Genomic DNA, 26,334 nt, shown 5'->3' with positions numbered 1-26,334 from the left:
GGTCGGTCTGCTGTGTCAGACCCTGCAGCAGTTCGTGGGCCGTGTGCCTCTTATCGCCTAAGCTGAGTAGTTTCAGCACGGCCTGCTGACGCTTGCCCACCGCTGTGCTGCCACACCGCGCGACACCGACTGCTGGCGACATGCTGCTGCTAACACATCTTGATTGCGAGACAGAGGAGGAGGAGGAGGAGGGTGCTTTAGTGGAGGAAGCATACACCTCCGCAGATACCACCACCGAGCTGGGGCCCGCAATTCTGGGGGTGGGTAGGACATGAGCGGTCCCAGGCTCTGACTCTGTCCCAGCCTCCACTAAATTCACCCAATGTGCCGTCAGGGAGATGTAGTGGCCCTGCCCGCCTGTGCTTGTCCACGTGTCCGTAGTTAAGTGGACCGTGGCAGTAACCGCGTTGGTGAGGGCGCGTACAATGTTGCGGGAGACGTGGTCGTGCAGGGCTGGGACGGCACATCGGGAAAAGTAGTGGCGACTGGGAACTGAGTAGCGCGGGGCCGCCGCCTCCATGATACTTTTGAAGGACTCCGTTTCCACAACCCTATACGGCAGCATCTCAAGGCTGATGAATTTTGCTATGCGGACGGTTAACGTTTGAGCGTGCGGGTGCGTGGCGGCGTACTTGCGCTTGCGCTCCAACAGTTGCGCAAGCGACGGCTGGACGGTGCGCTGAACTACACTGCTGGATGGGGCCGAGGACAGCGGAGGTGAGGGTGTGGGTGCAGGCCAGGAGACGGTCGTGCCTGTGTCCTGAGAGGGGGGTTGCATCTCAGTGGCAGGTTGGGGCACAGGGGGAGAGGCAGGGGTGCAAACCGGAGGCGCTGAACGGCCTTCGTCCCACCTTGCGGGGTGCTTGGCCATCATATGTCTGCGCATGGTGGTGGTGGTGAGGCTGTTGGTGTTGGCTCCCCGGCTGAGCTTTGCGCGACAAAGGTTGCACACCACTGTTCGTCGGTCGTCAGGCGTCTCTGTGAAAAACTGCCAGACCTTAGAGCACCTCGGCCTCTGCAGGGTGGCATGGCGCGAGGGGGCGCTTTGGGAAACACTTGGTGGATTATTCGGTCTGGCCCTGCCTCTACCCCTGGCCACCGCACTGCCTCTTGCAACCTGCCCTGCTGATGCCCTTGACTCCCCCTCTGAAGACCTGTCCTCCTGAGTAAGCGTTGCACACCAGGTGGGGTCAGTCACCTCATCGTCCTGCTGCTCTTCCTCCGAATCCTCTGTGCGCTGCTCCCTCGGACTTACTGCCCTTACTACTACCTCACTGCAAGACAACTGTGTCTGATCGTCATCGTCCTCCTCACCCACAGAAAGTTGTTGAGACAGTTGGCGGAAGTCCCCAGCCTCTTCCCCCGGACCCCGGGAACTTTCGAATGGTTGGGCATCAGTGACGATAAACTCCTCTGGTGGGAGAGGAACCGCTGCTGCCCAATCTAAGCAGGGGCCCGAGAACAGTTCCTGGGAGTGTTCCCGCTCCTGAGCAGGTGTCATTGTAGTGGAGTGAGGAGGCTGGGAGGAAGGAGGAGCAGCAGACAGAGGATTCGGATTTGCAGCAGTGGACGGCGCAGAACTGCGGGTAGACGATAGGTTGCTCGAAGCACTTTCTGCCATCCAGGACAGGACCTGCTCACACTGCTCATTTTCTAATAACCGTCTCCCGCGTGGACCCATTAATTGGGCGATGAATGTGGGGACACCAGAAACGTGCCTCTCTCCTAATCGCGCAGCAGTCGGCTGCGACACACCTGGATCAGGAGCTCGGCCTGTGCCCACACCCTGACTTGGCCCTCCGCGTCCTCGGCCGCGTCCACGTCCTCTAGGCCTACCCCTACCCCTCAGCATGCTGTATTACCAGTGATTTGATTTCACAGGCAGCTAATAAATTGGCGCAAGACTGCAGGCCAAATATAATTTTTTCCCTTTTTTGAAAACGAAAGGCCCCACTGCCTCTATTGAATGAATAATCTAAGTTTAATAACTGTGCTGTTTTCCTGCTAATGTGTCACAGAACGTGAGGGTAGCAGAGTTATTAACTGTGGCAGAGCAGGTATTTTTTTTCCCAATTAAGGAAAGCAAATGGCGAAGCCAGGAGTAAAACGTAGCTGGGTGCGTCTGATTTTTACAGGTTGCACACGCAGCCGACACGTGTCCACCGCCCTTAGGACGGACAGAGGCAGGACAAATAGAATTATTTTCCGTTTTTTTGCACCAAAAGACAGCACTGCGTATATTCTATGAACATGAGAAGTTTAATAACTGTGCTGTTTTCCTGCTAATGTGTCACAGAACGTGAGGGTAGCAGAGTTATTAACTGTGGCAGAGCAGGTATTTTTTTTCCCAATTAAGGAAAGCAAATGGCGAAGCCAGGAGTAAAACGTAGCTGGGTGCCTCTGATTTTTACAGGTTGCACACGCAGCCGACACGTGTCCACCGCCCTTAGGACGGACAGAGGCAGGACAAATAGAATTATTTTCCGTTTTTTTGCACCAAAAGGCAGCACTGCGTATATTCTATGAACATGAGAAGTTTAATAACTGTGCTGTTTTCCTGCTAATGTGTCACAGAACGTGAGGGTAGCAGAGTTATTAACTGTGGCAGAGCAGGTATTTTTTTTCCCAATTAAGGAAAGCAAATGGCGAAGCCAGGAGTAAAACGTAGCTGGGTGCCTCTGATTTTTACAGGTTGCACACGCAGCCGACACGTGTCCACCGCCCTTAGGACGGACAGAGGCAGGACAAATAGAATTATTTTCCGTTTTTTTGCACCAAAAGGCAGCACTGCGTATATTCTATGAACATGAGAAGTTTAATAACTGTGCTGTTTTCCTGCTAATGTGTCACAGAACGTGAGGGTAGCAGAGTTATTAACTGTGGCAGAGCAGGTATTTTTTTTCCCAATTAAGGAAAGCAAATGGCGAAGCCAGGAGTAAAACGTAGCTGGGTGCGTCTGATTTTTACAGGTTGCACACGCAGCCGACACGTGTCCACCGCCCTTAGGACGGACAGAGGCAGGACAAATAGAATTATTTTCCGTTTTTTTGCACCAAAAGGCAGCACTGCGTATATTCTATGAACATGAGAAGTTTAATAACTGTGCTGTTTTCCTGCTAATGTGTCACAGAACGTGAGGGTAGCAGAGTTATTAACTGTGGCAGAGCAGGTATTTTTTTTCCCAATTAAGGAAAGCAAATGGCGAAGCCAGGAGTAAAACGTAGCTGGGTGCGTCTGATTTTTACAGGTTGCACACGCAGCCGACACGTGTCCACCGCCCTTAGGACGGACAGAGGCAGGACAGATAGAATTATTTTCCGTTTTTTTGCACCAAAAGGCAGCACTGCGTATATTCTATGAACATGAGAAGTTTCATAACTGTGCTGTTTTCCTGCTAATGTGTCACAGAACGTGAGGGTAGCAGAGTTATTAACTGTGGCAGAGCAGGTATTTTTTTTCCCAATTAAGGAAAGCAAATGGCGAAGCCAGCAGTAAAGCGTAGCTGGGTGCGTATGATTTAGCAATGTTTTTCACGCAGCTCACACGTGTCCACAGGCGTTAGGACGGACAGAGGCAGGACAAATAGAATTATTTTCACTTGTTTTACAAGCAAAAGGCAGCACTGCGTATATTCAATGAATAATAACTGTGTTGTGGCCCTGCCTATACAATTCTTTCCCTGCAGTATCAATGGAGGGTGCAATGCTCTGCAGAGGCGATTTTGAGAAGCAAAAAAAAATGCAGCACAGCTAACAGCAGCCTGGACAGTACTGCATACGGTTAAATATGGCCCTAGAAAGGACCGTTGAGGTTCTTGAAGGCTACACTCACTCCTAACACTCTCCCTGCCTATGCAGCACTTCTGTCCCTAATGCCGGGTGCAACGCTCTGCAGAGCCGATTTTGAGAAGAAAAAAAATTGCCACTGCTAACAGCAGCCAACACACAGCTATCAGTGGCCCTAATAAGGACCTTTGGGGGGTCTTGAAGCCTACACTAACTACCAATTCTTTCCCTACAGCAGCTCCGGTACAAACAGCACTGTCCCTCATCTAACTCACACGGCATCTGAGGCGAACCGCGGGAGGGGCCGACTTTTATGTTCGGGTGACACCTGATCTTCCCAGCCACTCACAGCAGGGGGGTGGTATAGGGCTTGAACGTCACAGGGGGAAGTTGTAATGCCTTCCCTGTCTTTCAATTGGCCAGAAAAGCGCGCTAACGTCTCAGGGAAGGAAGTGAAAGTAACCAGAACACCGCATGGTGTTCGTTACGAATAACGAACATCCCGAACACCCTAATATTCGCACGAATATCAAGCTCGGAAGAACACGTTCGCTCATCTCTAGTAGAGATGCAAAAAAATATTTTATTGTGCAGAAGTAAAAAAAAAAGGAATTTTGGTATTGCTGTAATCGTACCAACCCACAGAAAAATGTATCATGCAATTTATGCTGTATGAGTAAACATGCAAAAAAATACCTAAAACAATGACAGAATTGATTGTGTGTTTTCCCACTGCCCTTCAAACTAAATTAATAAAAGTTTTACAATGCATTATAGATACCTAAAAATGGTACCAATAAAAACTACAGTTTGCCTCACAAAATACAAGCCCTCACATGGCATTGTCATAAAATGTTATGGCTTTTGAGAACTTGAGATAAAAATTCCCCCCAAATTCTCATGCCCTTATGGCCAAAATAGGGTGTGTCCTTGAAGGGTTAATACAAAACAATGTTGGCGATCTAGTTCCTCTAATGTCGAAATTCCTGGTTGTCTAGGGCAGTGAAAGAATTATCCCTTTGCAATCTAATTTTGGATTCAGGGTTTCCTAGGGGGCTTTCTCTTTCTGCCATTTTACAATGGCGCCATTTGCAGGCTAGAGCCAGTGCTGCAGTATGTGACATGCCGGAGGGGGGGCAGATCCACTATAAAGTTCATAGATATAGACCCCTATGGCCTGAATTAGCCGGGAAGGGGCTGTAGCAAACCAAGAGGGTGAGCTTGTAATGTCTTGTTCTGAGCACATACTTCGTAAGAGGTAACATACATCCTTACATTCTTCCTGCAGTCGGGCCACCAGAAAAAATTAAGTAGACGTTCCAAGGTCGTGGGCTAGTTTAAGGATGTCTAGTCGACCAGCTTTGGGGACATATAATTGACATCCCTGTCTCCAAAGTCCATTCTCGAAAGAGAGCTTCACGTCCTTTGGAGAAAAGAGTCACTTTCGTAGCCTCCTTTAAACTTTTAGGAGATCCTCAGAATGGGGATGACTGAAAAATTCTTTGCAGACAGAATTGTGTGGTCAGTATGTAAATTTTTTCAGGCTCTACCATTTCGAGAAAACAACTAAATTAAACCCATTGTGCCTGTCTTGCAGATAACCTGTTGGCAGTACAGAGGAATTCTAAAGTTTTATGGTCAGTAAGCACTGTTACAGATAATAGGCTTCTTCCAAGAGGTGTCTCCATTCGGTGAAAGCCACTTTGATAGCCAGAAGTTCCTTGTTCCTGATAGCATAGTTTTTCTTTGCGGCTGATAGGGTGTAGGACAGAATTGCTCAAGGATGTAATTGCATCTTATCTCCGACTCGCTATGACAGGATGACTCCCACAGAGGAGTTGGAGGTGTCCACCTTCACGACAAAAGGCAATTCTGGGTTTGGGTGGATTGGTACTGGTGCTGAAGTAAACAGAATCTTTAGTTTCTCAAAATCAGCTTGTGCCTCTGGGGACTAGGAAAATCTGTTTTGCTTTCTTTGTGAGGAAGGTATTAGGAGAGATGACTTTTCAGAAGTGCTTGATAAATCTTCTGTAGAAATTCGTGAAACCAATCAGGTGCTGTACTTTCTTCAAATCTCTTGCAATGGGCCAATCCAGGACAGCTTTAATCTTGCTGGGATCGATACTTAAGCCATCTGGGAGATAATGTATCCCAGGAATTGTTTTGGGGTCTGTTCAAACTCAAATTTCTTTTACTTGATGTAGAAGTTATTTTTTTGGAGTCATTCTAAGACCACCCAAACATGTTTGCAATGTTCCTCCAAATTGTCAGAGAATATGAAGATGCCGTTGAGATGTGCCACTATAAATTGATCCAGCAGGTCTCGAAACACATCATTGATAAAGTGCTGGAAGGTAGTGGGAGCATTGCAGAGACTGAATGGCATTACTAAGGATTCAAAATGTCCATATCTTGTTCTGAAGTCAGTCTTCCACTCGTCTCCGGGACGGATCCATACCAGGTTTTATGCTTCTCTGAGGTCCAGTTTGGTAAAGACCTTGGCTGCCCAAAGCCTCTCTAGCAGTTCTGGGATTAACAGGAGAGGATAGCGATTTTTAATGGTATCTTATTTAGTTCCCGGTAATCGATGCATGGTCGAAGAGTAGAATCTTTTTTTTTAACAAAGAAAATGGGTGCTCTTGCCGGAGAAGAAGGCCGGATGAAGCCCTTCTTTTGATTTTCATCCAGATGTTCCTGAAGGGCCCCTAAGGGCGCCCACCCACTGGCGTTTGCGTTTTCCGCGGGAAAAAAACGCAGCGTTTTCGCCGCGTTTCCCGCGATTTTTCCGCGCGTTTTTCGCGGCGTTTTCGCGGCTTTTCCGTTAATTTCCATTGACATTCATGGGTGCATTAGGAGAAAAATAAGGACACATATGCAACTGACAGTTCCTATGTTAAAAACGCAAACGCAACGCAAAAAAAATGCCAGTGGACAGGAACACATGTTATCTCTATGCCTGTGCAGGAAAAACGCAAAACGCAAAACGCAGGTAAAAAAACGCCAGTGGGTGGGCGCCCTAACTCTGGTTCTGCAAGGTTGAAGATATGCCCAAATGGAATCGAAGATCCCGGGAGTAGCTCAATAGGACAGTCATACGACCGGTGAGGTGGGAGCTGGTCAGCCTTCTTCTTGCTGCAAACGTCCTTGAATATCTGGTAGTGAACTGGTAATTTCTTCAAGTCCTGTTGAACCTCCTCGAGGTCTTGCACTTGTTTAGGGGCGGATGGTACCATCTAGCAGTTTTCCTTACAGTATTCTGAGGAGAAAGCAATGGTCCTGGTTTCCCACTTGATAGAGGGATTATAGGTAGAAAACCAGGGGATCCTGAGAATCCCTGGAAAGTTGGGGGATGAGATGAGCTGGAAGCTGATTGTTTCTTGGTGGTCAGAGTTGATGTGGAGCTCCAGTTCAATTGTCTCCTGTGAGACGAGACCTGAAGAGAAGGATGACCCATCCACGGTTTCCATATCGATCGGTATGGACTTGAGTCTGGTTGCAATGTCCTTGTCACAAGCGAATGTTAAGTCCATGAAGTCAGTCCCCCCCCCCCCACCCTTTCCCTGCTTCCATATCCAACATTGCTGAGCACTGTTTTCTGATTGACTGTTACAATTTCAATTAGGAAGACAAAATAGTGGAGCAGGGGAAGGGTTTCCACACCGTCCTGAGCTACTTGCAGAAAGGTGTGTTTGGTGGTATCCTCTTTTTTCATGACTGCTCTATTAGCCAAGGGCTTGATGTGGTCTAAGGTGAGAGTCCTTTGGGGCTTGTTTGGACACTTTAGGGCATAATGTCCTGAGTTCCCACAATAAAGGCACAGATTTTCAGCCCGGCGCCTTTCTTTTTCTGTGGTAGAGAGAGGCTTGTGGATGACGTCAACCTGCATGGGTTCGGGAGCGGTTTAGTCCTTGGGTGGGGACTAAACGTGGGTTGACTGATGGAGTACGGGGTGCTGGTGCCTGAACCCCACAGTCTCTCCCTTCGCCACTTGGAAAGTTTCTGGTCAATTCGGATGCATAACTGGAAAAGTCTTCCAGGTTATCGGGAGTCTCCACTCTGGCAAATTCATCTTTTTACCCACTCAGATAATCCCCGGTGAAATTGGCCCTGTTGGGCAGCAGGATTCCATGTGTTATCATTTACCCAGCGATGAAATTCTGCTGTATATTCTGCAAAGGAACGTCGCCCTTGTTGTAGGCTATGCAACCTCCATTTAGCCGTGGCACAGTGGTTCAGATCATTGAAGATTTGACTCATTGCGGTCGTGAAGGCATCTAGGCTGTTGAGGAGATAATTGATGGTCTCTATGTATGGCAAGGCCCAGTCAAGCGCCTCATCAGTGAGAAGGTCAATGATAAAGAATACCTTTTTCTGATTACTGGTAAATAGGGTAGTCTTCATTTGGAGATAAATCTGGCATTGATTTAAGAAACCCCTGTATTGGCAACGGTCACCTGCAAATTTCGCTGGCAGCTAGCAGACGTCTGACACTGAGTTGCACATTTCCAAGAGTTACCTCTGTAACCCCTTGATCTCTCGTTGCCTTCCAGCAACCTTTTCTTCGTATGAGGCATACATTTCCTGAAGTTCTGTAATCTTTTCCTTCATAGTGGCCACTACGGAATCAATGTTTTGGGAATAATTATTTTGTTACGTCTTACTGGTGCTGGATTGAAGCCACAGGTATAGTACCTGTGCTGGTCACCGGAGAGTAAGCAAGATAGCTGGGAGTCATTGTAAGGAAGTCACGATATGCAGTATAATTGGATAAGATGGAAGCATAGTCAAACGGAAGCAAGAGGTCAGCAGCAGGAGGTATGCAGTACAATCGCAGATGAGCAGGAAAAAAGGGGAGTTTGATCAAGATGGTAGAGCACAATGATCACATGCTGGATGTGAGGCATGGTCAGGCTTTTATAGGAAGTCCTAATTAGTAGCAGGGAGGAGCCAGGACAGGGAGACAGGAAGTAAATGTAGCAGGAGCAAGAAAACATACAACATGGCTTGGTTTCACCAAGGAACTCTCCAAATTCTGAATAGCCCAGAGAACAGAGCTGCAGATTGGAGCGCAAGAGGTTCTGGGTTCGAGTCCTGACACCTTTATATATGTTACAGGAGGAAGAAAGGAGAGGGGGACATGATGGAAACCTTTATAAATCTTAGAAGGGAGAGGGAGAACATATATAAGAGGAAAGAATAGAGAGGGGACATGATGGAGACGTTTACATATGTTACAGGAGGAGAGATGGGAGAGGAGGACATAATGGAAGCCTTTACATATGTTACAGGAGGAGAGAAGGGAGAGGAGGACATAATGGAAACCTTTACATATGTTACAGGAGGAGAGAAGGGAGAGGGGGACATAAGGGAAGCCTTTACATATGTTACAGGAGGAGAGAAGTGAGAGGAGGACATAATGGAAGCCTTTACATATGTTACATTAGGAGAGAAGGGAGAGGAGGACATAATGGACACCTTTACATATGTTACAGGAGGAGAGACGGGAGAGGGGGACGTGATGGAAACCTTTATATATGTTACAGGAGGAGAGAAGGGAGAGGAAGACATAATGGAAACCTTTACATATGTTATAGGAGGAGAGACGGGAGAGGGGGACGTGATGGAAACCTTTACATATGTTACAGGAGGAGAGACGGGAGAGGGGGACGTGATGGAAACCTTTATATATGTTACAGGAGGAGAGAAAGGAGAGGAGGGACGTGATGGAAACCTTTATATATGTTACAGGAGGAGAGACGAGAGAGGGGGACATTATGGAAACCTTTATATATGTTACAGGAGGAAGAATGGAAAGGACATGATGGAAACCTCTATATATGTTACAAGAGGAGAGAAAGGAGAGAAGGGAGAGGGTGACATGATGAAAGCCTTTATATATAAGGGGAAAGAAGAGCGAGGGGGGACATGATGGAAACTTTTAGTTATGTTAGACGTCTAATAAAGGTCAGAAGGATTGTCAGAAAAATATTATTTTACTGAAAGAGTTGTAAAAGCTTGGAACAAACTTCCAGCAGCAATGGTTGGAGAATCAATAATAAATGAATTCAAGCTGCCTAGGATTATCATGTATCTGTACTAAGAGAGTGTATAAGGAAAGACTAGATGGTCTCTTTCTGCCATCAAATTTCTGTTTCCATGTCTAGGACACTGAGCGGTTAGTTCCAGTATCCATACAGGTATAGGGTAGTCAGAAGGTACATTTTAAAATCCCTGGTGGAGGGCAGTCCACCTGGGGTCCATATTATTCACCTTCCCAGGCTCCAGCATCGCCTGTGCTGTAACATTCAGTTTCCTCCCTGCAGTTATTATTAGAGATGAGTGCAAGGAGGGGACAGACAGGACTGTACAGCTACAACTACAGGGCTGCACCATTCTCTCTATGAGAGTGTGCCTGCCGAATTATCAAGGGGAGACTTATTGTTACTATGGGGAGGGGAGACTGAGTCTATATGGCTTAGAGGAACATTATGTATATAATCAAAGAGAAAACAGGCACCTCATGTTTAGCATTGAAGCAAATAATAAAAAGGTCTATGGATAATAGCCTGCTCACCTTTGTAGGTTGTGTCAAATACAACTTAGTTTGGCATCTGTTGCATTCATGTGGATGTGAGATGTATCACCTACTGTACCTAATCATTGTGCAGACAAGTACCTCCCTTCATGGCAGCAGTATTCCCTAATGGCAGTGCCCTCTTTCACCTGCCATACTGCAAAAAACCTTCAGGAACATGACAAAGAGATCAAGCGGATGACTTGGTCTCCGAATTATACAGACCTCAATCCGATAAAGCATCTGTTGGATGTGCTTGAAAAACAAGTCTGCTCCATGAAGAGTACCAAACAACTTACAGGACTTGCAGGATCTGATGCTAACGTCTTGGTACAGACGGACAGGATATTTGCGTGTCCCTTGCCTAGTAGGTTGTAGCTGTTGTGGTGGCATGAGGGCAACTACACAACATTAAAGTGCTGACTAATCGGTTACTTGCCATAGTTTCAAACTGTGACAGTAAAGAATCCTTTCCCGATTTGCATATTGTGGGAATCTTTGATTAAACACATTTCCAATATTTGATGCACGGTCAGCAGTGTAAATGCTGGAAGACTGATCACATGAATGTTAGGACTCATCTTGCATGTTTTACTTTCAGGTAATCAGGGAATAGTTGGCTATGTCGGTGATCACGGCCTTATTGGCAAAATTGGTCCAATTGGAGGTAAAGGTAGGTTGGTGACTTTTTAATTTAAAACCGATTACAAACCAAAGCATAATATAATCAGTTATTTAAATATGAGTCAATGAAAGGTGCTCAGTACATAACATCACACTATTACTGCAGCCCCATGACCTGTCATGTTGTTCTGCTCTGTCCGATAATACATACATAGACTGACAGGAAGGTGTTCTGTGCTGTACATACCTTAAAACGTCTTCCACTCACTTTAAAAAATAAATTGTAAGCCTTATAATGGTTAACTGGCTCCACCTACTGGCTATTATGGATATTACCTCATGTTTTTGAGAGCAGTTTCTGTCTATCTTAAGTGCAGTTATTAAAGTAGCCACTAGAGGGCAAAATTGCAGAGTGTTGCAAATTGTTACAGGGGTTTTCAAGTGAAATACTATTGATGACCTATCATCAGTATAGGTCATCAATAGTTGATCAACTGGGGTCCGTCCCTTGGGACCCTGACCAATCAGCTGAGCGCGCGTATCCTGTCAGCGCCGCAATAATACAAAGGTTGGAGCCGAAGTCTCTGCGCCAACCTCTGTGTAGTGGCCGGCACTTGTAATTGCAGGCACAGCTCTCATGTAAAGCATTGGGACCGTGCCTGCAGTTACAAACGCCGGCCACTACATGGGACTTCCGCTCCAAATACACAGAGGTCGGAGCATCAGCACTGCTTTTTCTCGCTAAAACATTGCTGCCACTTGCACATTTTTATGCGCAATTTTGCCGCTATTTTTTGGCGCACAATTTTAAAAGATTTTCTAATGTTAAAAACACATCACATTGCACGAAAATCACAATTTCGTGCTTTGTGATGCAATGAAAAAGAGGCTCCATAGGGAAGCATCAAGATTTAAAAAGATGCAGAATGCAGAAAGATAGGACATACTGCGTTGTTTTTTTTTGCTCACAACATCGCAGGAGTGAAATCATCGCAAATGTGAAAATCTGAAAATCATTGGTTTCATAATTCTGCGTTTTCTCTCACTCTCACGTCACGCGATTTTATCACCAGTGTGAAGGCACCCTTGGAGAACATAACTATTATTGGACTGAGTTTCTGAACATGTGCCAACCATCTTTGGGGGACGATGCAATCCCAAGCGAGTGGCGAATCCCTTGATGTCACACGATCTAATTATCTCTCTCACCTCCATCCATCCCAGTGCTGTCACAGCATGCATGTGCCAAATAAAAATACTGTGAATTGTTATCTCTATCATTAATGACAACCTTTAGATTTGTTATATCTGGCGGCACATCCACATGTCAGATGGACACGTACACCAGCTAGGAGCTGGAGGTTTCTACTACAGGGTGGGTCATGGAAAAGTACCCAGGACCACACTCTTATGAAAGTTGCCTAAAAGAAAACCTGTCTTTGTTGCCCATAGCAACTAATCACAGTGCTTGTGCAACCATGGCTCCACTCATTTCAATGGGGCTGGCAGCTTCCATCTCTTAGGGCTTATTCATCATTGCACTCTGAGCATACTTGGAGTGTGGAAAACATAGAAAACAGGACTGCTGTCTGCTCTCTCCCTCCCGCTCCTTGCTGGCTGTACTCCCCAGTCCTGGTTTCTATATTTTCCACACTTAGAACATGCTCGGAATATGTATGTGTGTGTGTGTATATATATGTATGTGTATATATGGTGAAAGCCCTCACTGGCTGCTTGAATGACTGAATCACTGCCTGACTGACTCGCCACTAATTCTCTAACTTCCCAGTGTCGTACAAACAAGAAAATTGGCACAACCATTCTTTAGGTCCTAATAGAAAGAGTAAACGGGTCGCAACTTCATTATTCAATGCTAAGTGCAAAAGTAATTAAGCCCCTATGTAATGTACCTAATATAATTCTCTAACTTCCCAGTGTCATACAAACATGATATTTGGCAAGACCGTTCTTTAGGTCCTAATAGGAAGAGTAAAGGGGTCACAACTTGTTTATTCAATTCTAAGTTCAAAAGTAAATGACCCCCTATGTTATGTAACTTCCCGATGTTGTACAAACGTGAAATTTGGCACAACCATTCCTTAAATCATAAGTACAAAAATTAAGGAGTAGCAACTTGATTATTCAATTCTAAGTGCAAAGGTAAGTGACCCCCTATGTTACCGTATGTACCTAATCTTATTCTCTAACTTCGCGGAGTCGTACTGACCTCTCTGTGTATATACCGAGGAGAATCTACTTGACCTCTATGTGTATATACCGAGGAGACTCTACCTGACCTCTATGTGTTTATACTGAGGAGAATCTACCTGACCTTCGTGTGAATATATTGAGGAGAATCTACCTCACCTCCATGTGTATATACTGAGGAGAATCTAACTGACATCTGTGGGTATATACTGAGGAGAATCTAACTGACGTCTGTGTGTATATACTGAGGAGAATCTAACTGACGTCTGTGTGTATATACTGAGGAGAATCTAACTGATGTCTGTGTGTATATACTGAGGAGAATCTAACTGACGTCTGTGTCTATATACTGAGGAGAATCTAACTGACATCTGTGTGTATATACTGAGGAGGATCTAACTGACGTCTGTGTGTATATACTGAGGAGGATCTAACTGACGTCTGTGTGTATATACTGAGGAGGATCTAACTGACGTCTGTGTGTATATACTGAGGAGGATCTAACTGACATCTGTGTGTATATACTGAGGAGAAGCTAACTGACATCTGTGTGTATATACTGAGGAGAAGCTAACTGACGTCGGTGTGTATATATTGAGAAGAATCTAACTGACTTCTGTGTGTTACCATTAGGCCAGTCAGGGACCCTGAGCAGCAGGGGCACAGTTCACCGCGGCGTCCTGGGATGATGTTGCGCCCGCGTTCAGATTGACGAGCGGCGGCGGTGCCGCGCTTCGGTGTGCATGCGCAGCATGTGGCGTGCGCGGCTGTGCGCGCATGTGTGACTGCTATGAGAGGCGCACGCGCTCTTTCTCTGTGAGTTATAGTGGCTGACTGGAAGCTCCGGTCAGCTGACTCCTGAATATAGTCTGGCAGCTGCTGATAGCAGTTGCCAGTTATTGGTTCCGTCCTCTGTGTGTTTGACGTCGGCCCTGCTCCAGTGAAAGTTACCCTGTCCCGATCCAGCTCTGCTTGTGTTCTGAGGTTTCGTTCCTGTTGGTTACTCCATCTGCCTAGCTTGTCAGTACTAGTGAGTAGTCACCTGCATAGGTACGACGGCTCCTTCCTGTCCTACCTTAAGCAGCGTAGGGTCAGAGTTGGCGGCCTGGACATGTCCACCTTCAGGACTATCTCCAGGAAGGGACATTGGCGTGGGTGAGAGTCAGGGAGCCCCGCGCCATGCGTACCTAAGCATCCCACTAGTACTGTAACATAATAACTGGCCCAAAAAACATTTTCCTGTGGTTTTTTTGGGTAGGATTCACTGTGTGAATGGAGTCCTACAATGCGATTACCGGTCAGATTCGTGACCTGGCCGGGATGGTTCAGGTCCTGTCGGGGCGTCTCAGCCATCATGAGCAGCGTTTTTTTGTGGCCGCTCATCCAGTATCAGAACCTAAATGCCCATTACCCGAGGTGTTTTGGGGGGGGGACCGGAAAAAATTCCTTGTCTTCCGGGAGGCTTGTAAGTTACTTTTCTTCTTGCGGCCTCGTTTCTCTGGGTCTGAGTCCCAACGGGTGGGGATTGTTATGTCGTTGCTCAGAGAAGGGCCTCAGTCATGGGCCTATTCTTTACTGTCTGCGTCCACTTGTTTGCAGTGGGTAGATTCTTTTTCTCTTGAGCTCGGGAATATTTTTGATGAACCCGATCGTGCAGGTTATGAAGTCAGTAAGTTGTTGACTCTACACCAGGGACGCCAGTCGGCAGAAGAATGTTGCTCTAGTTTCAGGCAGTATTCTGGCGAATCTGCATGGAACGACTGTGCGCTCAAAGATTTATTTTTTGTAGGCCTGTCTGACGCTGTAAAAGATCTATTGCTGTCCCATCCGTCACCATCCACCTTGAATCAGGCTATGGGATTGGCAGTCAGAGCGGATCGTAGACTCAGGTCTAGAAGGGATGCTAAGCTAGAGGCCCGTCAAGAACTTGGTGTCAAGTCTCTGGCGACTTCTATAGCCTGTAACCCAGTGTCAACTTTCAGAGTTGATGGTATGGAAGTGGACCAATTGAGTCATGGAGACCAGAGGGGCTTCCGGGTTTCTAACCAACTCTGCTTTTACTGCAACAAGGCTGGTCATCGCATCGCATTCTGCCAGGGAAGGGCAGCTATGGAAGAAGCAGGAAAACTTCAGCTCCTAGGTGACTGTCGGGAGGGTCATCTAGGAGGTCAGGTACTCCCTAAATTACTGGTGCCTTGTAGTGTGTCTTACAAGGCTTTTTTTGCAGGGTCGGCCGCGAACCTTATCCATTTGCAGTTCGTAAGACCACTGTTGTCAAGTTTTACCGCATTAGGTTTGTTGATCCACTTTACCAGTGTTGATGCAACCCCTCTGTCTTCTGGGATAGTGCGTTGGAGGACACCAGAACTTCGGTTCATGGTGGGTGCATTACTTTTGGAGGTAATTTGATTCCTGGTCATGGAAAAGATGTCTGTGGATATCGTTCTGGGATTGCCGTGGCTAAGGACGCACAATCCTCAGTTCAATTGCACTACACTGGAGCTAGTTCGGTGGGGAGGGTTCTGTCAGGATCATCTAATGCCTGTTACATTGTGCTCCGCCGATACTATTAGTATTCCAGACTATTTACGGGATTTTCAAGATGTGTTCTCTAAGAAGTTTTCTGAGGGATTGCCTCCACACCGCAAATGGGATTGTAGGATTGATCTTGTCCCGGATAGTCCCATCCCTAAGGGGGCCATATTTAATCTGTTGGGTCGGGAGCATGAGGCTCTTAAATCCGATGTTTCAGAGGCTTTAGCCAAGAAACATATCAGACCATCAAAGTCACCAGCTGGAGCAGGCCTATTTTTTGTTGAAAAGAAAGATGGGTCTTTGCGGCCTTGTGTCGACTATCGAGCTTTAAACAAGATCACCATAAAGAATCAGTGCTCACTTCCTCTGATCCCTCATCTGTTGAATCAGGTGGTGGGAGCACGCTGGTTCTCTAAGCTTGACCTTCGGGGGGCTTATAATCTCATACGTATTAAGTCTGGTGACGAGTGGAAAACTGCGTTCAACACCCCGTTGGGGCACTTTGAGTGTCTGGTGATGCCTTTAGGGTTATGCAACGCCCCTGTGGTTTTTCAGGGGTTTATGAATGCGGTCTTCCACGATTACCTAGGTGTTTTTATGGTTGTCTATTTGGACGACATTTTGGTGTGCTCATCGGATTGGGACACACATGTCAGACATCTCCACTTTGTGTTAGAGCGGTTACGGGAGTTAGACACTTCTGAAGTTGGGGTCAGTGCAGTCCTCTCCCAGGAAGTAGAGGGCCACTCAGGGTTTAGTCCGTGTGCCTTCTTTTCCTGTAAGTTCAGTAGCGCCGAGCGCAACTACAATGTTAGGGACAGGGAATTGTTGGCAATAAAATGGGCATTTGAGGAGTGGTGTCATCTTCTGGAGGGGGCCCGACACCAGGTGATGGTCTTCACTGATCACAAGAACTTAGTGTATCTTGAGAATGCTAAGCGGCTCAATGCACGGCAAGCCAGGTGAGCGCTTTTCTTCTCGAGATTCAATTTTACAGTCACGTACCTGCCGGGAGATAAATGTGAAAGCTGATGCCCTCTCCTGCAGTTTTGGGACTCCGGAGGTTGGGGACTCTTCTCCAGAAGGCATCCTCCCTCCTGGTGTCATGGTGGCAGCCCTGACACGATACCTTCCGGCTCAGCTTCAGGAATATCAGCTAGAAGCTCCGGAGGGGGTTCCGGCAGGGAAGTTATTTGTACCGATGTCCCTGCATTTGTTGGTTCTGGAGGAGGTCCAGGCGACTCTTGAGCTATGTTCCCGATTCTACTGGTGGCCCGGCATGTCACGGGAGGTCCGGGAGTTCGTAAATCGGTGTTCAGCTTGTGCACATGGTTAGAGTCGCCGTAAGAGTCCTGAGGGATCGTTAAGGCCATTGCCAGTACCTGGTAGGCCATGGTCGCACGTTTCCATGGATTTTGTCACTGACCTGCCTCTGTCATAAGGGTGTTCCACTATTTTGGTAGTTGTTGACAGGTTCTCGAAAATGGCCCACTTTGTTGCTCTGAAAAAATTACTGTCTGCCGCTGAATTAGTGAGAATTTTCATTAAAGAGATTATAAGGTTGCACGGAATACCGGTCAATATAGTTTCGAATTGGGGGGTGCAATTCGTGGCCCAATTTTGGAGGGCCTTCTGTAAAAACTTGGGAACATCTCTGTCCTCATCAGCATTTCATCCGTAGATGAATGGGCAAACGGAATGTAAAAATCAAGACCTAGTACAATACTTGCATCTTTTTGTGTGCTAGAGGATCAGTCGTTGGGTAGAGTTTTTACTCTTGGACGAATTTGCCATAAATAATCGTTTAAGTTCAGCGACGGGGGTGTCACCTTTCTTTTGTGTGTTCAGTTGGCATCCCTGGTTTCTGACTTCCATTCCAGTACCTACAGTTTTTCCCGCGGTTGATGTTGTTACTAGTGAGTTGCAAGATGTCTAGAATGGTATAAACAAGAACCTGGAGGAAGCAAGTGGTCATTTGCAACTACGGAATTGTAAAAGGTCCACTGTTTCGGAGCCATTTGAGGTCGGTCAGAAGGTCTATCTGTCCACGAAGAATTTAAAATTAAAGCTCCGCTGGGTAAAGCTTGCACCGCATTTTATCGGTCCCTTTGCCATAACGCAAGTCATTAATACTCTTGCCTATGAGTTGGATTTACCAGGTTCTTGGAGGGTACATAGGGTGTTTCATAAATCCCTTTTGAAGTTATTTATCCCTCCGGTTGACCTCTGTGTGTATATACTGAGGAGAATATAACTGACCACTATGTGAATATACTGAGAATATAACTGCCCTCTATGTGTATATACTGGGGAGAATCTAACTGACCTTTGTGTGTATATACTGAGGAGAATCTACTGAAAGGCTGTAAAGTACCTAAGGAAGCAGCCATGGACTGCAGTAGTGGAGCATGCCTTTAAGGTTAAGAAGGGGTTGCAACCTCCAGTCTGGAGGTAAATTTGAATAAAAAGGGGCATTACCTTTAAGGTAAGGTGAAGAGAGTGGGAGGGGTGGCACATTCTACAGAGGGACATCGGTACATGCAGTCTGAGAAGAATCTAATGCTCTACTATGTGTATACATATTTAGTTCCTCGGGTCCTCTGAAGTGATCATGACTTCATAAAATTTTCCACGTAAACAACAGGTAAACATCTGTACCAAATTAACTCGGCGGGTATATCAACTAATGCAATGATATACAGCTAAGGCAAAAGGAAAGCTGCACTGTAATTGGTTGCCATTGGCAACAAAAACAGATTTGAGCATTGCTGAGGAACGGTCTATGCTGGATGTGGGAATCTAAACAATTTATCAGCCCATGTGAAAGGGCCCTTAAAAACAGAATTTTTTTATCGTTTAATATGTTCTGATACATAAAACCATGGAATTCAAAGAGGGTGTACTTAGTTTTTCTCGTGACTGTAGATAGACAGATCAATGAATAACATGTATTAGTGTAAATGTATTAATTTTGTTATAAAAGTATTAACAGCTATAAATTTAAAAAAAAACATTTTTTTTTCTTTTTGTACACATTAACCCTAAAAAAACCAATGCTGTGAAAAAAGATATAAAAAATAGCCATGTACGGTATGTTACCAAAAGAAAAACGTGTCTAGTCATTTAGGAGCAAAACACTCTGGTTGTGAAAGGGTTAAAGGGAGTTCAGATTGCTACTTTGCCATCCATGGGACAGTAACTTCATAATCAAATACAGTACTATGCGAAACTGCTAGTCATACATTTTTACAAACTCACCACTAGAGGGCAGAGCAAGACAAGGCATCTATTCACTGACTGTTATCAGACAGCAGGTAAAGACTAGATTGGACCTGCAGTAGGACTATTTAGGGAACCTCTGTTTTGAGTTTGTCTCTCCCCTCTGTGGTCATTGGGGTCTTTTCTCAGTTGCTCTGGTTTTCTTCTTCACACCAAAACCGTACAGATTGGTTTCCTATAAATGCAGACTCTGCTGTATATGTGGGTGTCACAGATCACAGACTTAGATCCTCTGGGACCAGGGATGTCTGTGGTGAAGGTGCAGTGCTATGGAATATGTTGGAGCTATACCAGTAATAAGAGTAAATAAGGGGCAAGGAGGAAGAAGAAGATCCCACCCATTCCACAATTGAACTAAAAGCCTTGATTACGCGAATGAAATCGAACAACCCATAGGCGAACATCTGTCTGCAAAATATCTCCCTTCCCAACAAACGAAAACTCTCTGGATGCAGCGGTAGTAAACGAAAAACTGATTCGATATCCGTTTTTGCCAACATTGCCCATTAACTGATGCCTCTCTTGAGTATGACAACTGATGAATCACCCGAAATGTATTTGGCTCCTTTTTAGGGACTATTCCTAACGGTAATACTATAAGGTCCGAAAAATGGAGCTTCCATAAAAGGTCCTGCCATGTGACCCAAACGAACCTCCTTTTCCAATTTTCCATTCACTACTGTTGGGTACCTCAGTGCCAACGACAGGTGTTTTGTAGAAAAAAGGGGACCCAGTGCTCCGGGGTGGGAATTTTACAACCGTCACAGAAAAACAGCAACTCCGCTTTAACCTTATCTGGATATCTATTTAGAAACGGCACCATCACTGCCAGTTGTCCCTTTTTCCAGCTTCCCTGTTTCTTTTCTAATGCATTTTCTCGCTCCATGCTGGGCTGTTTCATTGTCCCATGAAGGATTAAAAGTACGTCTTTGGATGTTTTTTTGCACATTTATGCTGTCTGTATTTTTAATTACTTGGACTGACTTGGATCCGGGACCCTGTGGGCTGTGCATTTTATCTGCCTCACTGAGTGCAGTGTAAGGTTTGTGCTGATGATAATTTGCATATTGTGCCATGCTGAAATTGCCGACGGAATTTGTCCCATCTCCTGCCTATTTGCCAATTCCCATATGTACCCCACCAACAACCTAAAATCATTGCAGTTCCAGGTGTGCCTGCAATCGCTGCTTCTCTCATGACGACACCCCTTAAACTCCCCAGCAAGCGCCACCCGGCTGTCTAAATTCGATGGACAAAACATGGAACTTATCTCACCTGGCTGCACGGGAGCTCTGAACCCACCAGCTGCCAATCCTGTCTCCTCCTCCTGGCACCATCCACTCTGACCCTCTGGGTCCCGGACAGACTTAAACCGCTCCGCAGACCCCGCAGCTGCCTCCGACCTCCTCACAGCCGACTTCTCCCTATGCAGTACCGGCCCAACCAACTGCCATCATCAACTATCTGCCCTCTGGATCAGCAGGCACCAGGATTCCCATCCTCTTCTCCCCTCTGTGATCCAGGTCGGCGACAGCTTTTCTCCCCAATCGGTTCTTCGGTGAGCAACCCGTCACGCATCCTCCACTCCCAGCCGACAGTCATGCGCTAGGCTCTGGCCCTTTTTTTTGGAGTCAGGCCTGACGCCGCACTGCACTGCCTCATGGGATTCCTCCTGGGCCTGCTCTCCCCATGGCGGGTTTTGCAAAGGGGAACAAGCCCAGAGGGGCTCCCTAGGCGGCGGCACGTGCTCGGAGCTTAGCCTCACTGGAGCACGTGGTCTCTGCGGTCTTTTTTTCTCACCGCTGCTGCTGCGGACTCCTCTGCTGATGTCGTCATGGTTCCTCCATGTTCCACTGCAGCCTGCCGCTCTCTTGAACTGCTCCGGGAATACCTCCATCTCCATGGTGGCATGCTTCTTCACTTCCTCGTTCCTGCTGTTCACTCTTCTTCTCCACACTGCCTTCCCCCTCTTGTGTAGCTCCTCCTTCTCCTTTCCTGCACTTCCCTTGCTCCTTCCTACTTTCTGTTAACCCTGTCATGGGCGGCCACAGCCCTGCAAGCCTCCACTGCGGTCTTACTGTACAATTGTAAAGATACAAAGTTTTATTTATTTTTTGCTGTACTACTCTTTAAAAATAAAATCTTTGGAAAAAGATACAACTCTTTTCTGTTACCAACTTCTGACAGCCAGAACCTTCTTCTTTTTCCATTGACATAGCTGCATGAGGGCTTGTTTTTTGCAGGACATCTAGTATCTTCTGTTTTGCGGTACATACAGCTTTTTGATCGCTATGTATTAGATTTTTTCTCTTGGAGATTTGGGTAACTAAAAAAGTGTAATTGTGGCATTGTATATATTTTTTTTCTGACGTTCACCGTACAGAACAAATAATGCGTCATATTGATAGATCTGACTTTTACGGACACAGAAATAACAAATGTTTTCGTTCTTGATTGTTTTAATTTTTTTTATTATAAATATGGAAAAAAAGTTTTTGCTTATTTTTACATCCTTTTATTGTTTCTAATAATGAATAGAAAAAAAATTTAAAAAGGTAAAAATAGAGATGAAGAGAGTGGAAAAGAAAAGAGCAAGAGAACACAAAAAAAGGACATAGAGAAATTTTAAAAAAGCCAGAGAGAGCGGGAAGACAGAGAGAACTGAAAAAAATATTAGAGACACAGAGCTGAAAGCAGGAAAAAGGAGATGGAGAGTGGGGGGGGGGGGGGGGAGACAGAGAGAGGTAAAAAAGATGGAGCTGAAACGAGGGCAGAAAAAAAAAACTGGTGAAAAGAGACAAAGTAAAAAACTGGCGTCTACGGAGCGCTTTAGTACCTCAGATTTTTTGTTCTACTTCCAGTTCTGAGGAGCAGTGTAGTGGCCCTGTACATGCGTTCCTGGCCCCCTCCACAATGTCATAAATGTCATGTCCTATGTTGGTGCGCTGTGCAAATCTGTCTAGTCATTCTGTTATGTGTATTTCACAGCTGCAGCGTGTGATGGGTTAAGTGTCTGCAAAAGCCTGCAGATTGTCTGTGAATGTATCAGTTTATGTCCTGTCACGTGGTATGAGTGAGAGTACAAATAGGAGTGCTTGAGAGTGGGAAGAGGTCCATGTCTTCTGCGTTCCTGAGCGGCCCCGCTTTTACAGTCCCCGGTGGGTCCCCTGAGGTACGTTATATCTGTCTGTGGCTCATTTATTCTCCGCCAAAGGTCATTCCGGTGTGTATCGGAACGGTGGTGTCACCCGTGGCAATACCTATCCCTGTTCTACTGTTTATTGGGCATCCCTCTCCTGGGGATGTCCAGAGGAGGCCCAGCGATGCCCTGGCTGAGGCTACGTGTGTGCCTCCGGGAGGGAGCCTGGTAAGTGCTGCCATGACAAGCCAGCGTCTTACTCTCCCCACTCCTCAACGTATGCCCCGTGTCCTGCAGCAGCGCAGACCCATTGATCGCACTCCAGGCTACCTCTGGCTCTGTCTTATGACTGCAGCGCTGGAGGCTTGCTGTGGCACCACAGGTAGCATGCCAAAACATGGGCATGAGATGTGGAGCCCTCAGCCAGTGCTTCACTGACTGCATTACATCACGTGATTCCCAAGTCGCTATTTGCTGCACAGCTGCACTCAGTAAACAACCCCAGGGTACAATCTGATTATCGTTTTTTTTAAAAAAAAGAATGATGCTGCCTGCACACGGTTGGGTCCAACCCCGCAGCAGAGTTCGACCCGGTGCCCGGCCGGTGGTCAAGTGTACCATGCCACCGCTATGGTGATGATGCGGCTCCTGCGATTATTCTGCAATGATAATTGCAGAATGGCCGCAGGACGGACGGCTTCTATTGACTTCAATGGAAGCCCTCTGTGCGTAGCCCGCACAGAATCGCAACATGCTGCGATTGCTCCCCCGCTTGTGGGCAGGAAACTGCGTATTGTCATAGCGTGCTATGGGCTGGATTTGCTGCGGAATCTGGAGGTAGATGCCCGCTCCTGATTTTGCAATGCAAATCCGCCTGTGTGCAGGCAGCCTAAAGAAGAAAATCATTGCATCGGTCACCCACACCGCCAGTTGATGTGATTAAAGAACGGATGAAAGTCAGAAGATATCGGGTGAGGGGCAGTGAAAATCGGGTGACTCCCAGGAAAACTGGGAGACTTCTCATGCCAGTGAGACAGTCCACATCTATCACGTCATTCTGTCCACTTGCTCCTTCTGCGTCTGGGCACATACTGACTCCATAAGCTTCATGGCACTCTTTATAAATCAGGTCCTGCGTAACCCTGCTACTGCAGAGCTCACATGTATGCTTTCTAACCAGGGCTGTGGAGTCTGAGTCTGAGTCCCATTTTGGTGGAGTCAGAGTCGGTAAAAGTACCAACTCTGACTTATAAAAAAAAAAAATTATTATAGGTATGGTTGTAGTGGCCCAGAGGGGGGTATCTTTGAGTGGTGTGTGCCCATCTCATGTAATCTGTCTTTTGTGTGTCTGTATGTGTATTTGTTTGCCTGCGTTCTGTGTTGGTGCTACCAATCTTTGTGTTGGTGAGTCTGTCTCCTCTAACTTGTTGTGTGAGGCGTGATTAGAGGGTTAGACAAGCAAGGAGGTGCAGTCTAGAGTAGACAAGAGAGAGAGTAGAAATGTAGTCGGTGGAGGAGGATGTGTGGGTGGGAGGCTGAAGCTCGGGTGCTTCTGCCTGGGCAGAGCCTCGGGCATATCTCATGTGCCATGGAATACATCACCTCCAGGTACTAAAGCGAAGAGCTCAGATCCTAATTGAGGAGTTGGTGGTTGTGGTTGCTTGCTCCCTGCTAATCTACTGGTACAAGGGACAAGTTGAACGTAAGGCAAGAGTTTACTGAGTGCGCAGTAACAGTCAAAGGAAAGACAAAGCAAGCAATCGAAGAGTGAGTTGTATGTGTTCCTCTTTGTGTCAGGAGTGTACCCCGGAGAGTGTCCATCAGATAACTGAGACTGATGATGTCTAGATATCAGGAGAGAAAATGTACAAGGAGTGTTTTGCCTAAAGACTGTCAAAGTGTTTTGTACTTGGAAAAAGTTGAAATTGTGAGTAAAGGAAACTGTGTGCCTCCAGTTTAAAATTATCATTTGACTGTGGACCAATTTATTCGATATGGGTGACTGCTCACCCGGGAAGAGGCACTGGTGTCACGGGGCAGATAAGTAATTGACTGATTGACAAGGTTGTTAATATCAGGCCCTGAGCAAGGTTGAGCAGGCCACAGCTTTGGAGACACTGGGAAGAGGCAGTAGAGCCACTCGTGACATACCGCCAGGTGTACCCCGCCTGCTACATTGTATTATTAATTCAATGAATAATTTGCTGTATATTTCCTTTCATAGGACTTTAGTGAAGTTTTGAAATGTCCTATACGTTCTATCCATAAAAGCCCATATTTATCAAAGACTGACAACTAGAATGAGGAAACGGCAATAGAAAATCAGTTATTTTTTCCCCACTTAGGCCCAATGTCCACAGAAGGACTTGAATTGCAGAATCCACGCAGACGAACCGCAGTTCAAGCTGCCCATAGGGAAGCAAGGAGTGTCTGCACTTCAATTAACCCCTGCAGATTTAATTTGCAGATGCCACAAGTGGAAAAGAAATTGCAGCATGCTCCATTTTATCCCGGATTCTGTGCGGATGGGCTCCATAGATCTCTATAGAAGCGAGTGATCCGCAATGTATCCGCAATTGTGGATGCATTTTAGATTTGTAGGCAGATACCTCTCTGGTTGCTCGGAGACCAAGCAGGGAGGTGGGGAGCAGGGGAAAGGCAGGCACTTTGGGCTTGCAATATTTATTCAACTTTTTTCCGCATACACGATCCGCGGTGCATCCGCATACATCTGCGCGGAAACAAAATCTCATCTGCGACCCCCGGCAAGCATTTAAAAATAATTTCTGCAATACAAACATTTGTGTTCTTTCTAAGTCTAAGTTCACATCTGCACTTGGGATTACGTTTTCTTGGTCCGTTATGGGAGCAGCAAAACGGAATGCCTTGGATGAACAGATCCATCCTATAACGAAACCAAACGGACCCTATTGACTATAATGAAGCAGTTCGCTTCTTGGACCTGTCTGGCATTTTTACCGCAACTTTTTCATCCGGCATATTATGCCGGATCTCAATCGGAGGCTGTGGGCGGAGTCTCCGATGCAGTTGTGAACAGAGCCTAAATAGGTTGATCATTTTATCATAATGGTGATGAAAACCCTGATGTTACCATATTAATACTGTAAATTTCACATTTAAAAAACTTGAGTCATATTTGTAGCAGTTGGAGTTGGTGGATTTGGGGAGTCGGAGTCGGTGTCTGAGGTTTGGCTTACCGACTCTACAGCGCTGTTTCTAACAACTAAGTGATCCATACGTGTGTTTATACATTTTATTCATCTTTTGAACATGTATTTCAGGTGACAAGGGATATAAAGGCTTACCCGGACTACCCGGAGGGAAGGGGAATCCAGGTACGGTATCCATGTTGTATGTACAGATGTAGCAGAGTTTAGCGCACACTGCTGGCCTGGCTCTCGGATACATAGTGTTCTTCTCATCGCCTGATATTGATTATGGTCAGTAAGGCGGGTTCACAAGGACATATGCGCAATTGTGTTCACCTTAGCGCAACGTCTTATAAATGAGGTTTTCTTGAGCCTGTAACGGCGTATTTTACTGTACTGGTTATACCCGCAAGGTATTTTCATATATGCGCGAGACACAAAGGTGTATATATACGCATACACTTGTCTACAGGAGTCCTTATACTCGCAAAGTTTGCACACGCAATACACAGTGAATAGGACCCATTGATTTCAATGGGTTCAGTCACATGTGCGTTATTGGCACACGCATTGCGATGGGCAAAAAAAAAAACCGCACCATGTCCTATTTTGGTGTGTATTGCGCACTAATTGCCCCACATTAAATTTAGTTGGCGATTAAAAATCAAAGGGAGTATGCTTGCAGGTTTTTTTTTTTGTGCGCACGCACAAGTACGCAGAGCAATCACATGCAAAATATACAGTAAAATAATCGCACACACGTGCAAAAATGCAAGGGCCATTGCAAAAATATGCAGTGCAAATGTATGCGTTAATAAACTTACGCTGAAGCCGGTCTTTGTCCGAGTATAAAAAAGGCCATGTGAATACGGTCACTCGAATGAATGGATTCTATTTCTGTCCAATTTTCGTTCGTGTATGTATACCCATATTGGGACTGTCCTTTTCTAGCTGTTTGCTGCAGAAAGCAGACAGCTCTGTACATTGTACAGTGGCCAGGGTAGGTACTGCAGGATGAGT

At 46.1% G+C, this 26,334-nt stretch overlaps 1 protein-coding gene across 1 annotated transcript in view; it reads left to right on the top strand.

The window, feature by feature from the left end:
• COLEC10 (collectin subfamily member 10) overlaps positions 1-26,334 on the top strand; it is an 89,660-nt gene that overhangs the window by 52,510 nt on the left and 10,816 nt on the right. Inside the window, exons 3-4 of the mRNA XM_066579037.1 lie at positions 10,961-11,032; positions 25,447-25,500. Of these exons, the coding sequence (XP_066435134.1) occupies positions 10,961-11,032; positions 25,447-25,500 (126 nt within the window). The remainder of the gene's footprint in view (positions 1-10,960; positions 11,033-25,446; positions 25,501-26,334) is intronic.

This window comes from Eleutherodactylus coqui, chromosome 9, assembly GCF_035609145.1.
Source record: "Eleutherodactylus coqui strain aEleCoq1 chromosome 9, aEleCoq1.hap1, whole genome shotgun sequence".
Taxonomy (NCBI): Eukaryota; Metazoa; Chordata; class Amphibia; order Anura; family Eleutherodactylidae; genus Eleutherodactylus; species Eleutherodactylus coqui.
This window is presented reverse-complemented; position numbering and strand designations above follow the sequence as displayed.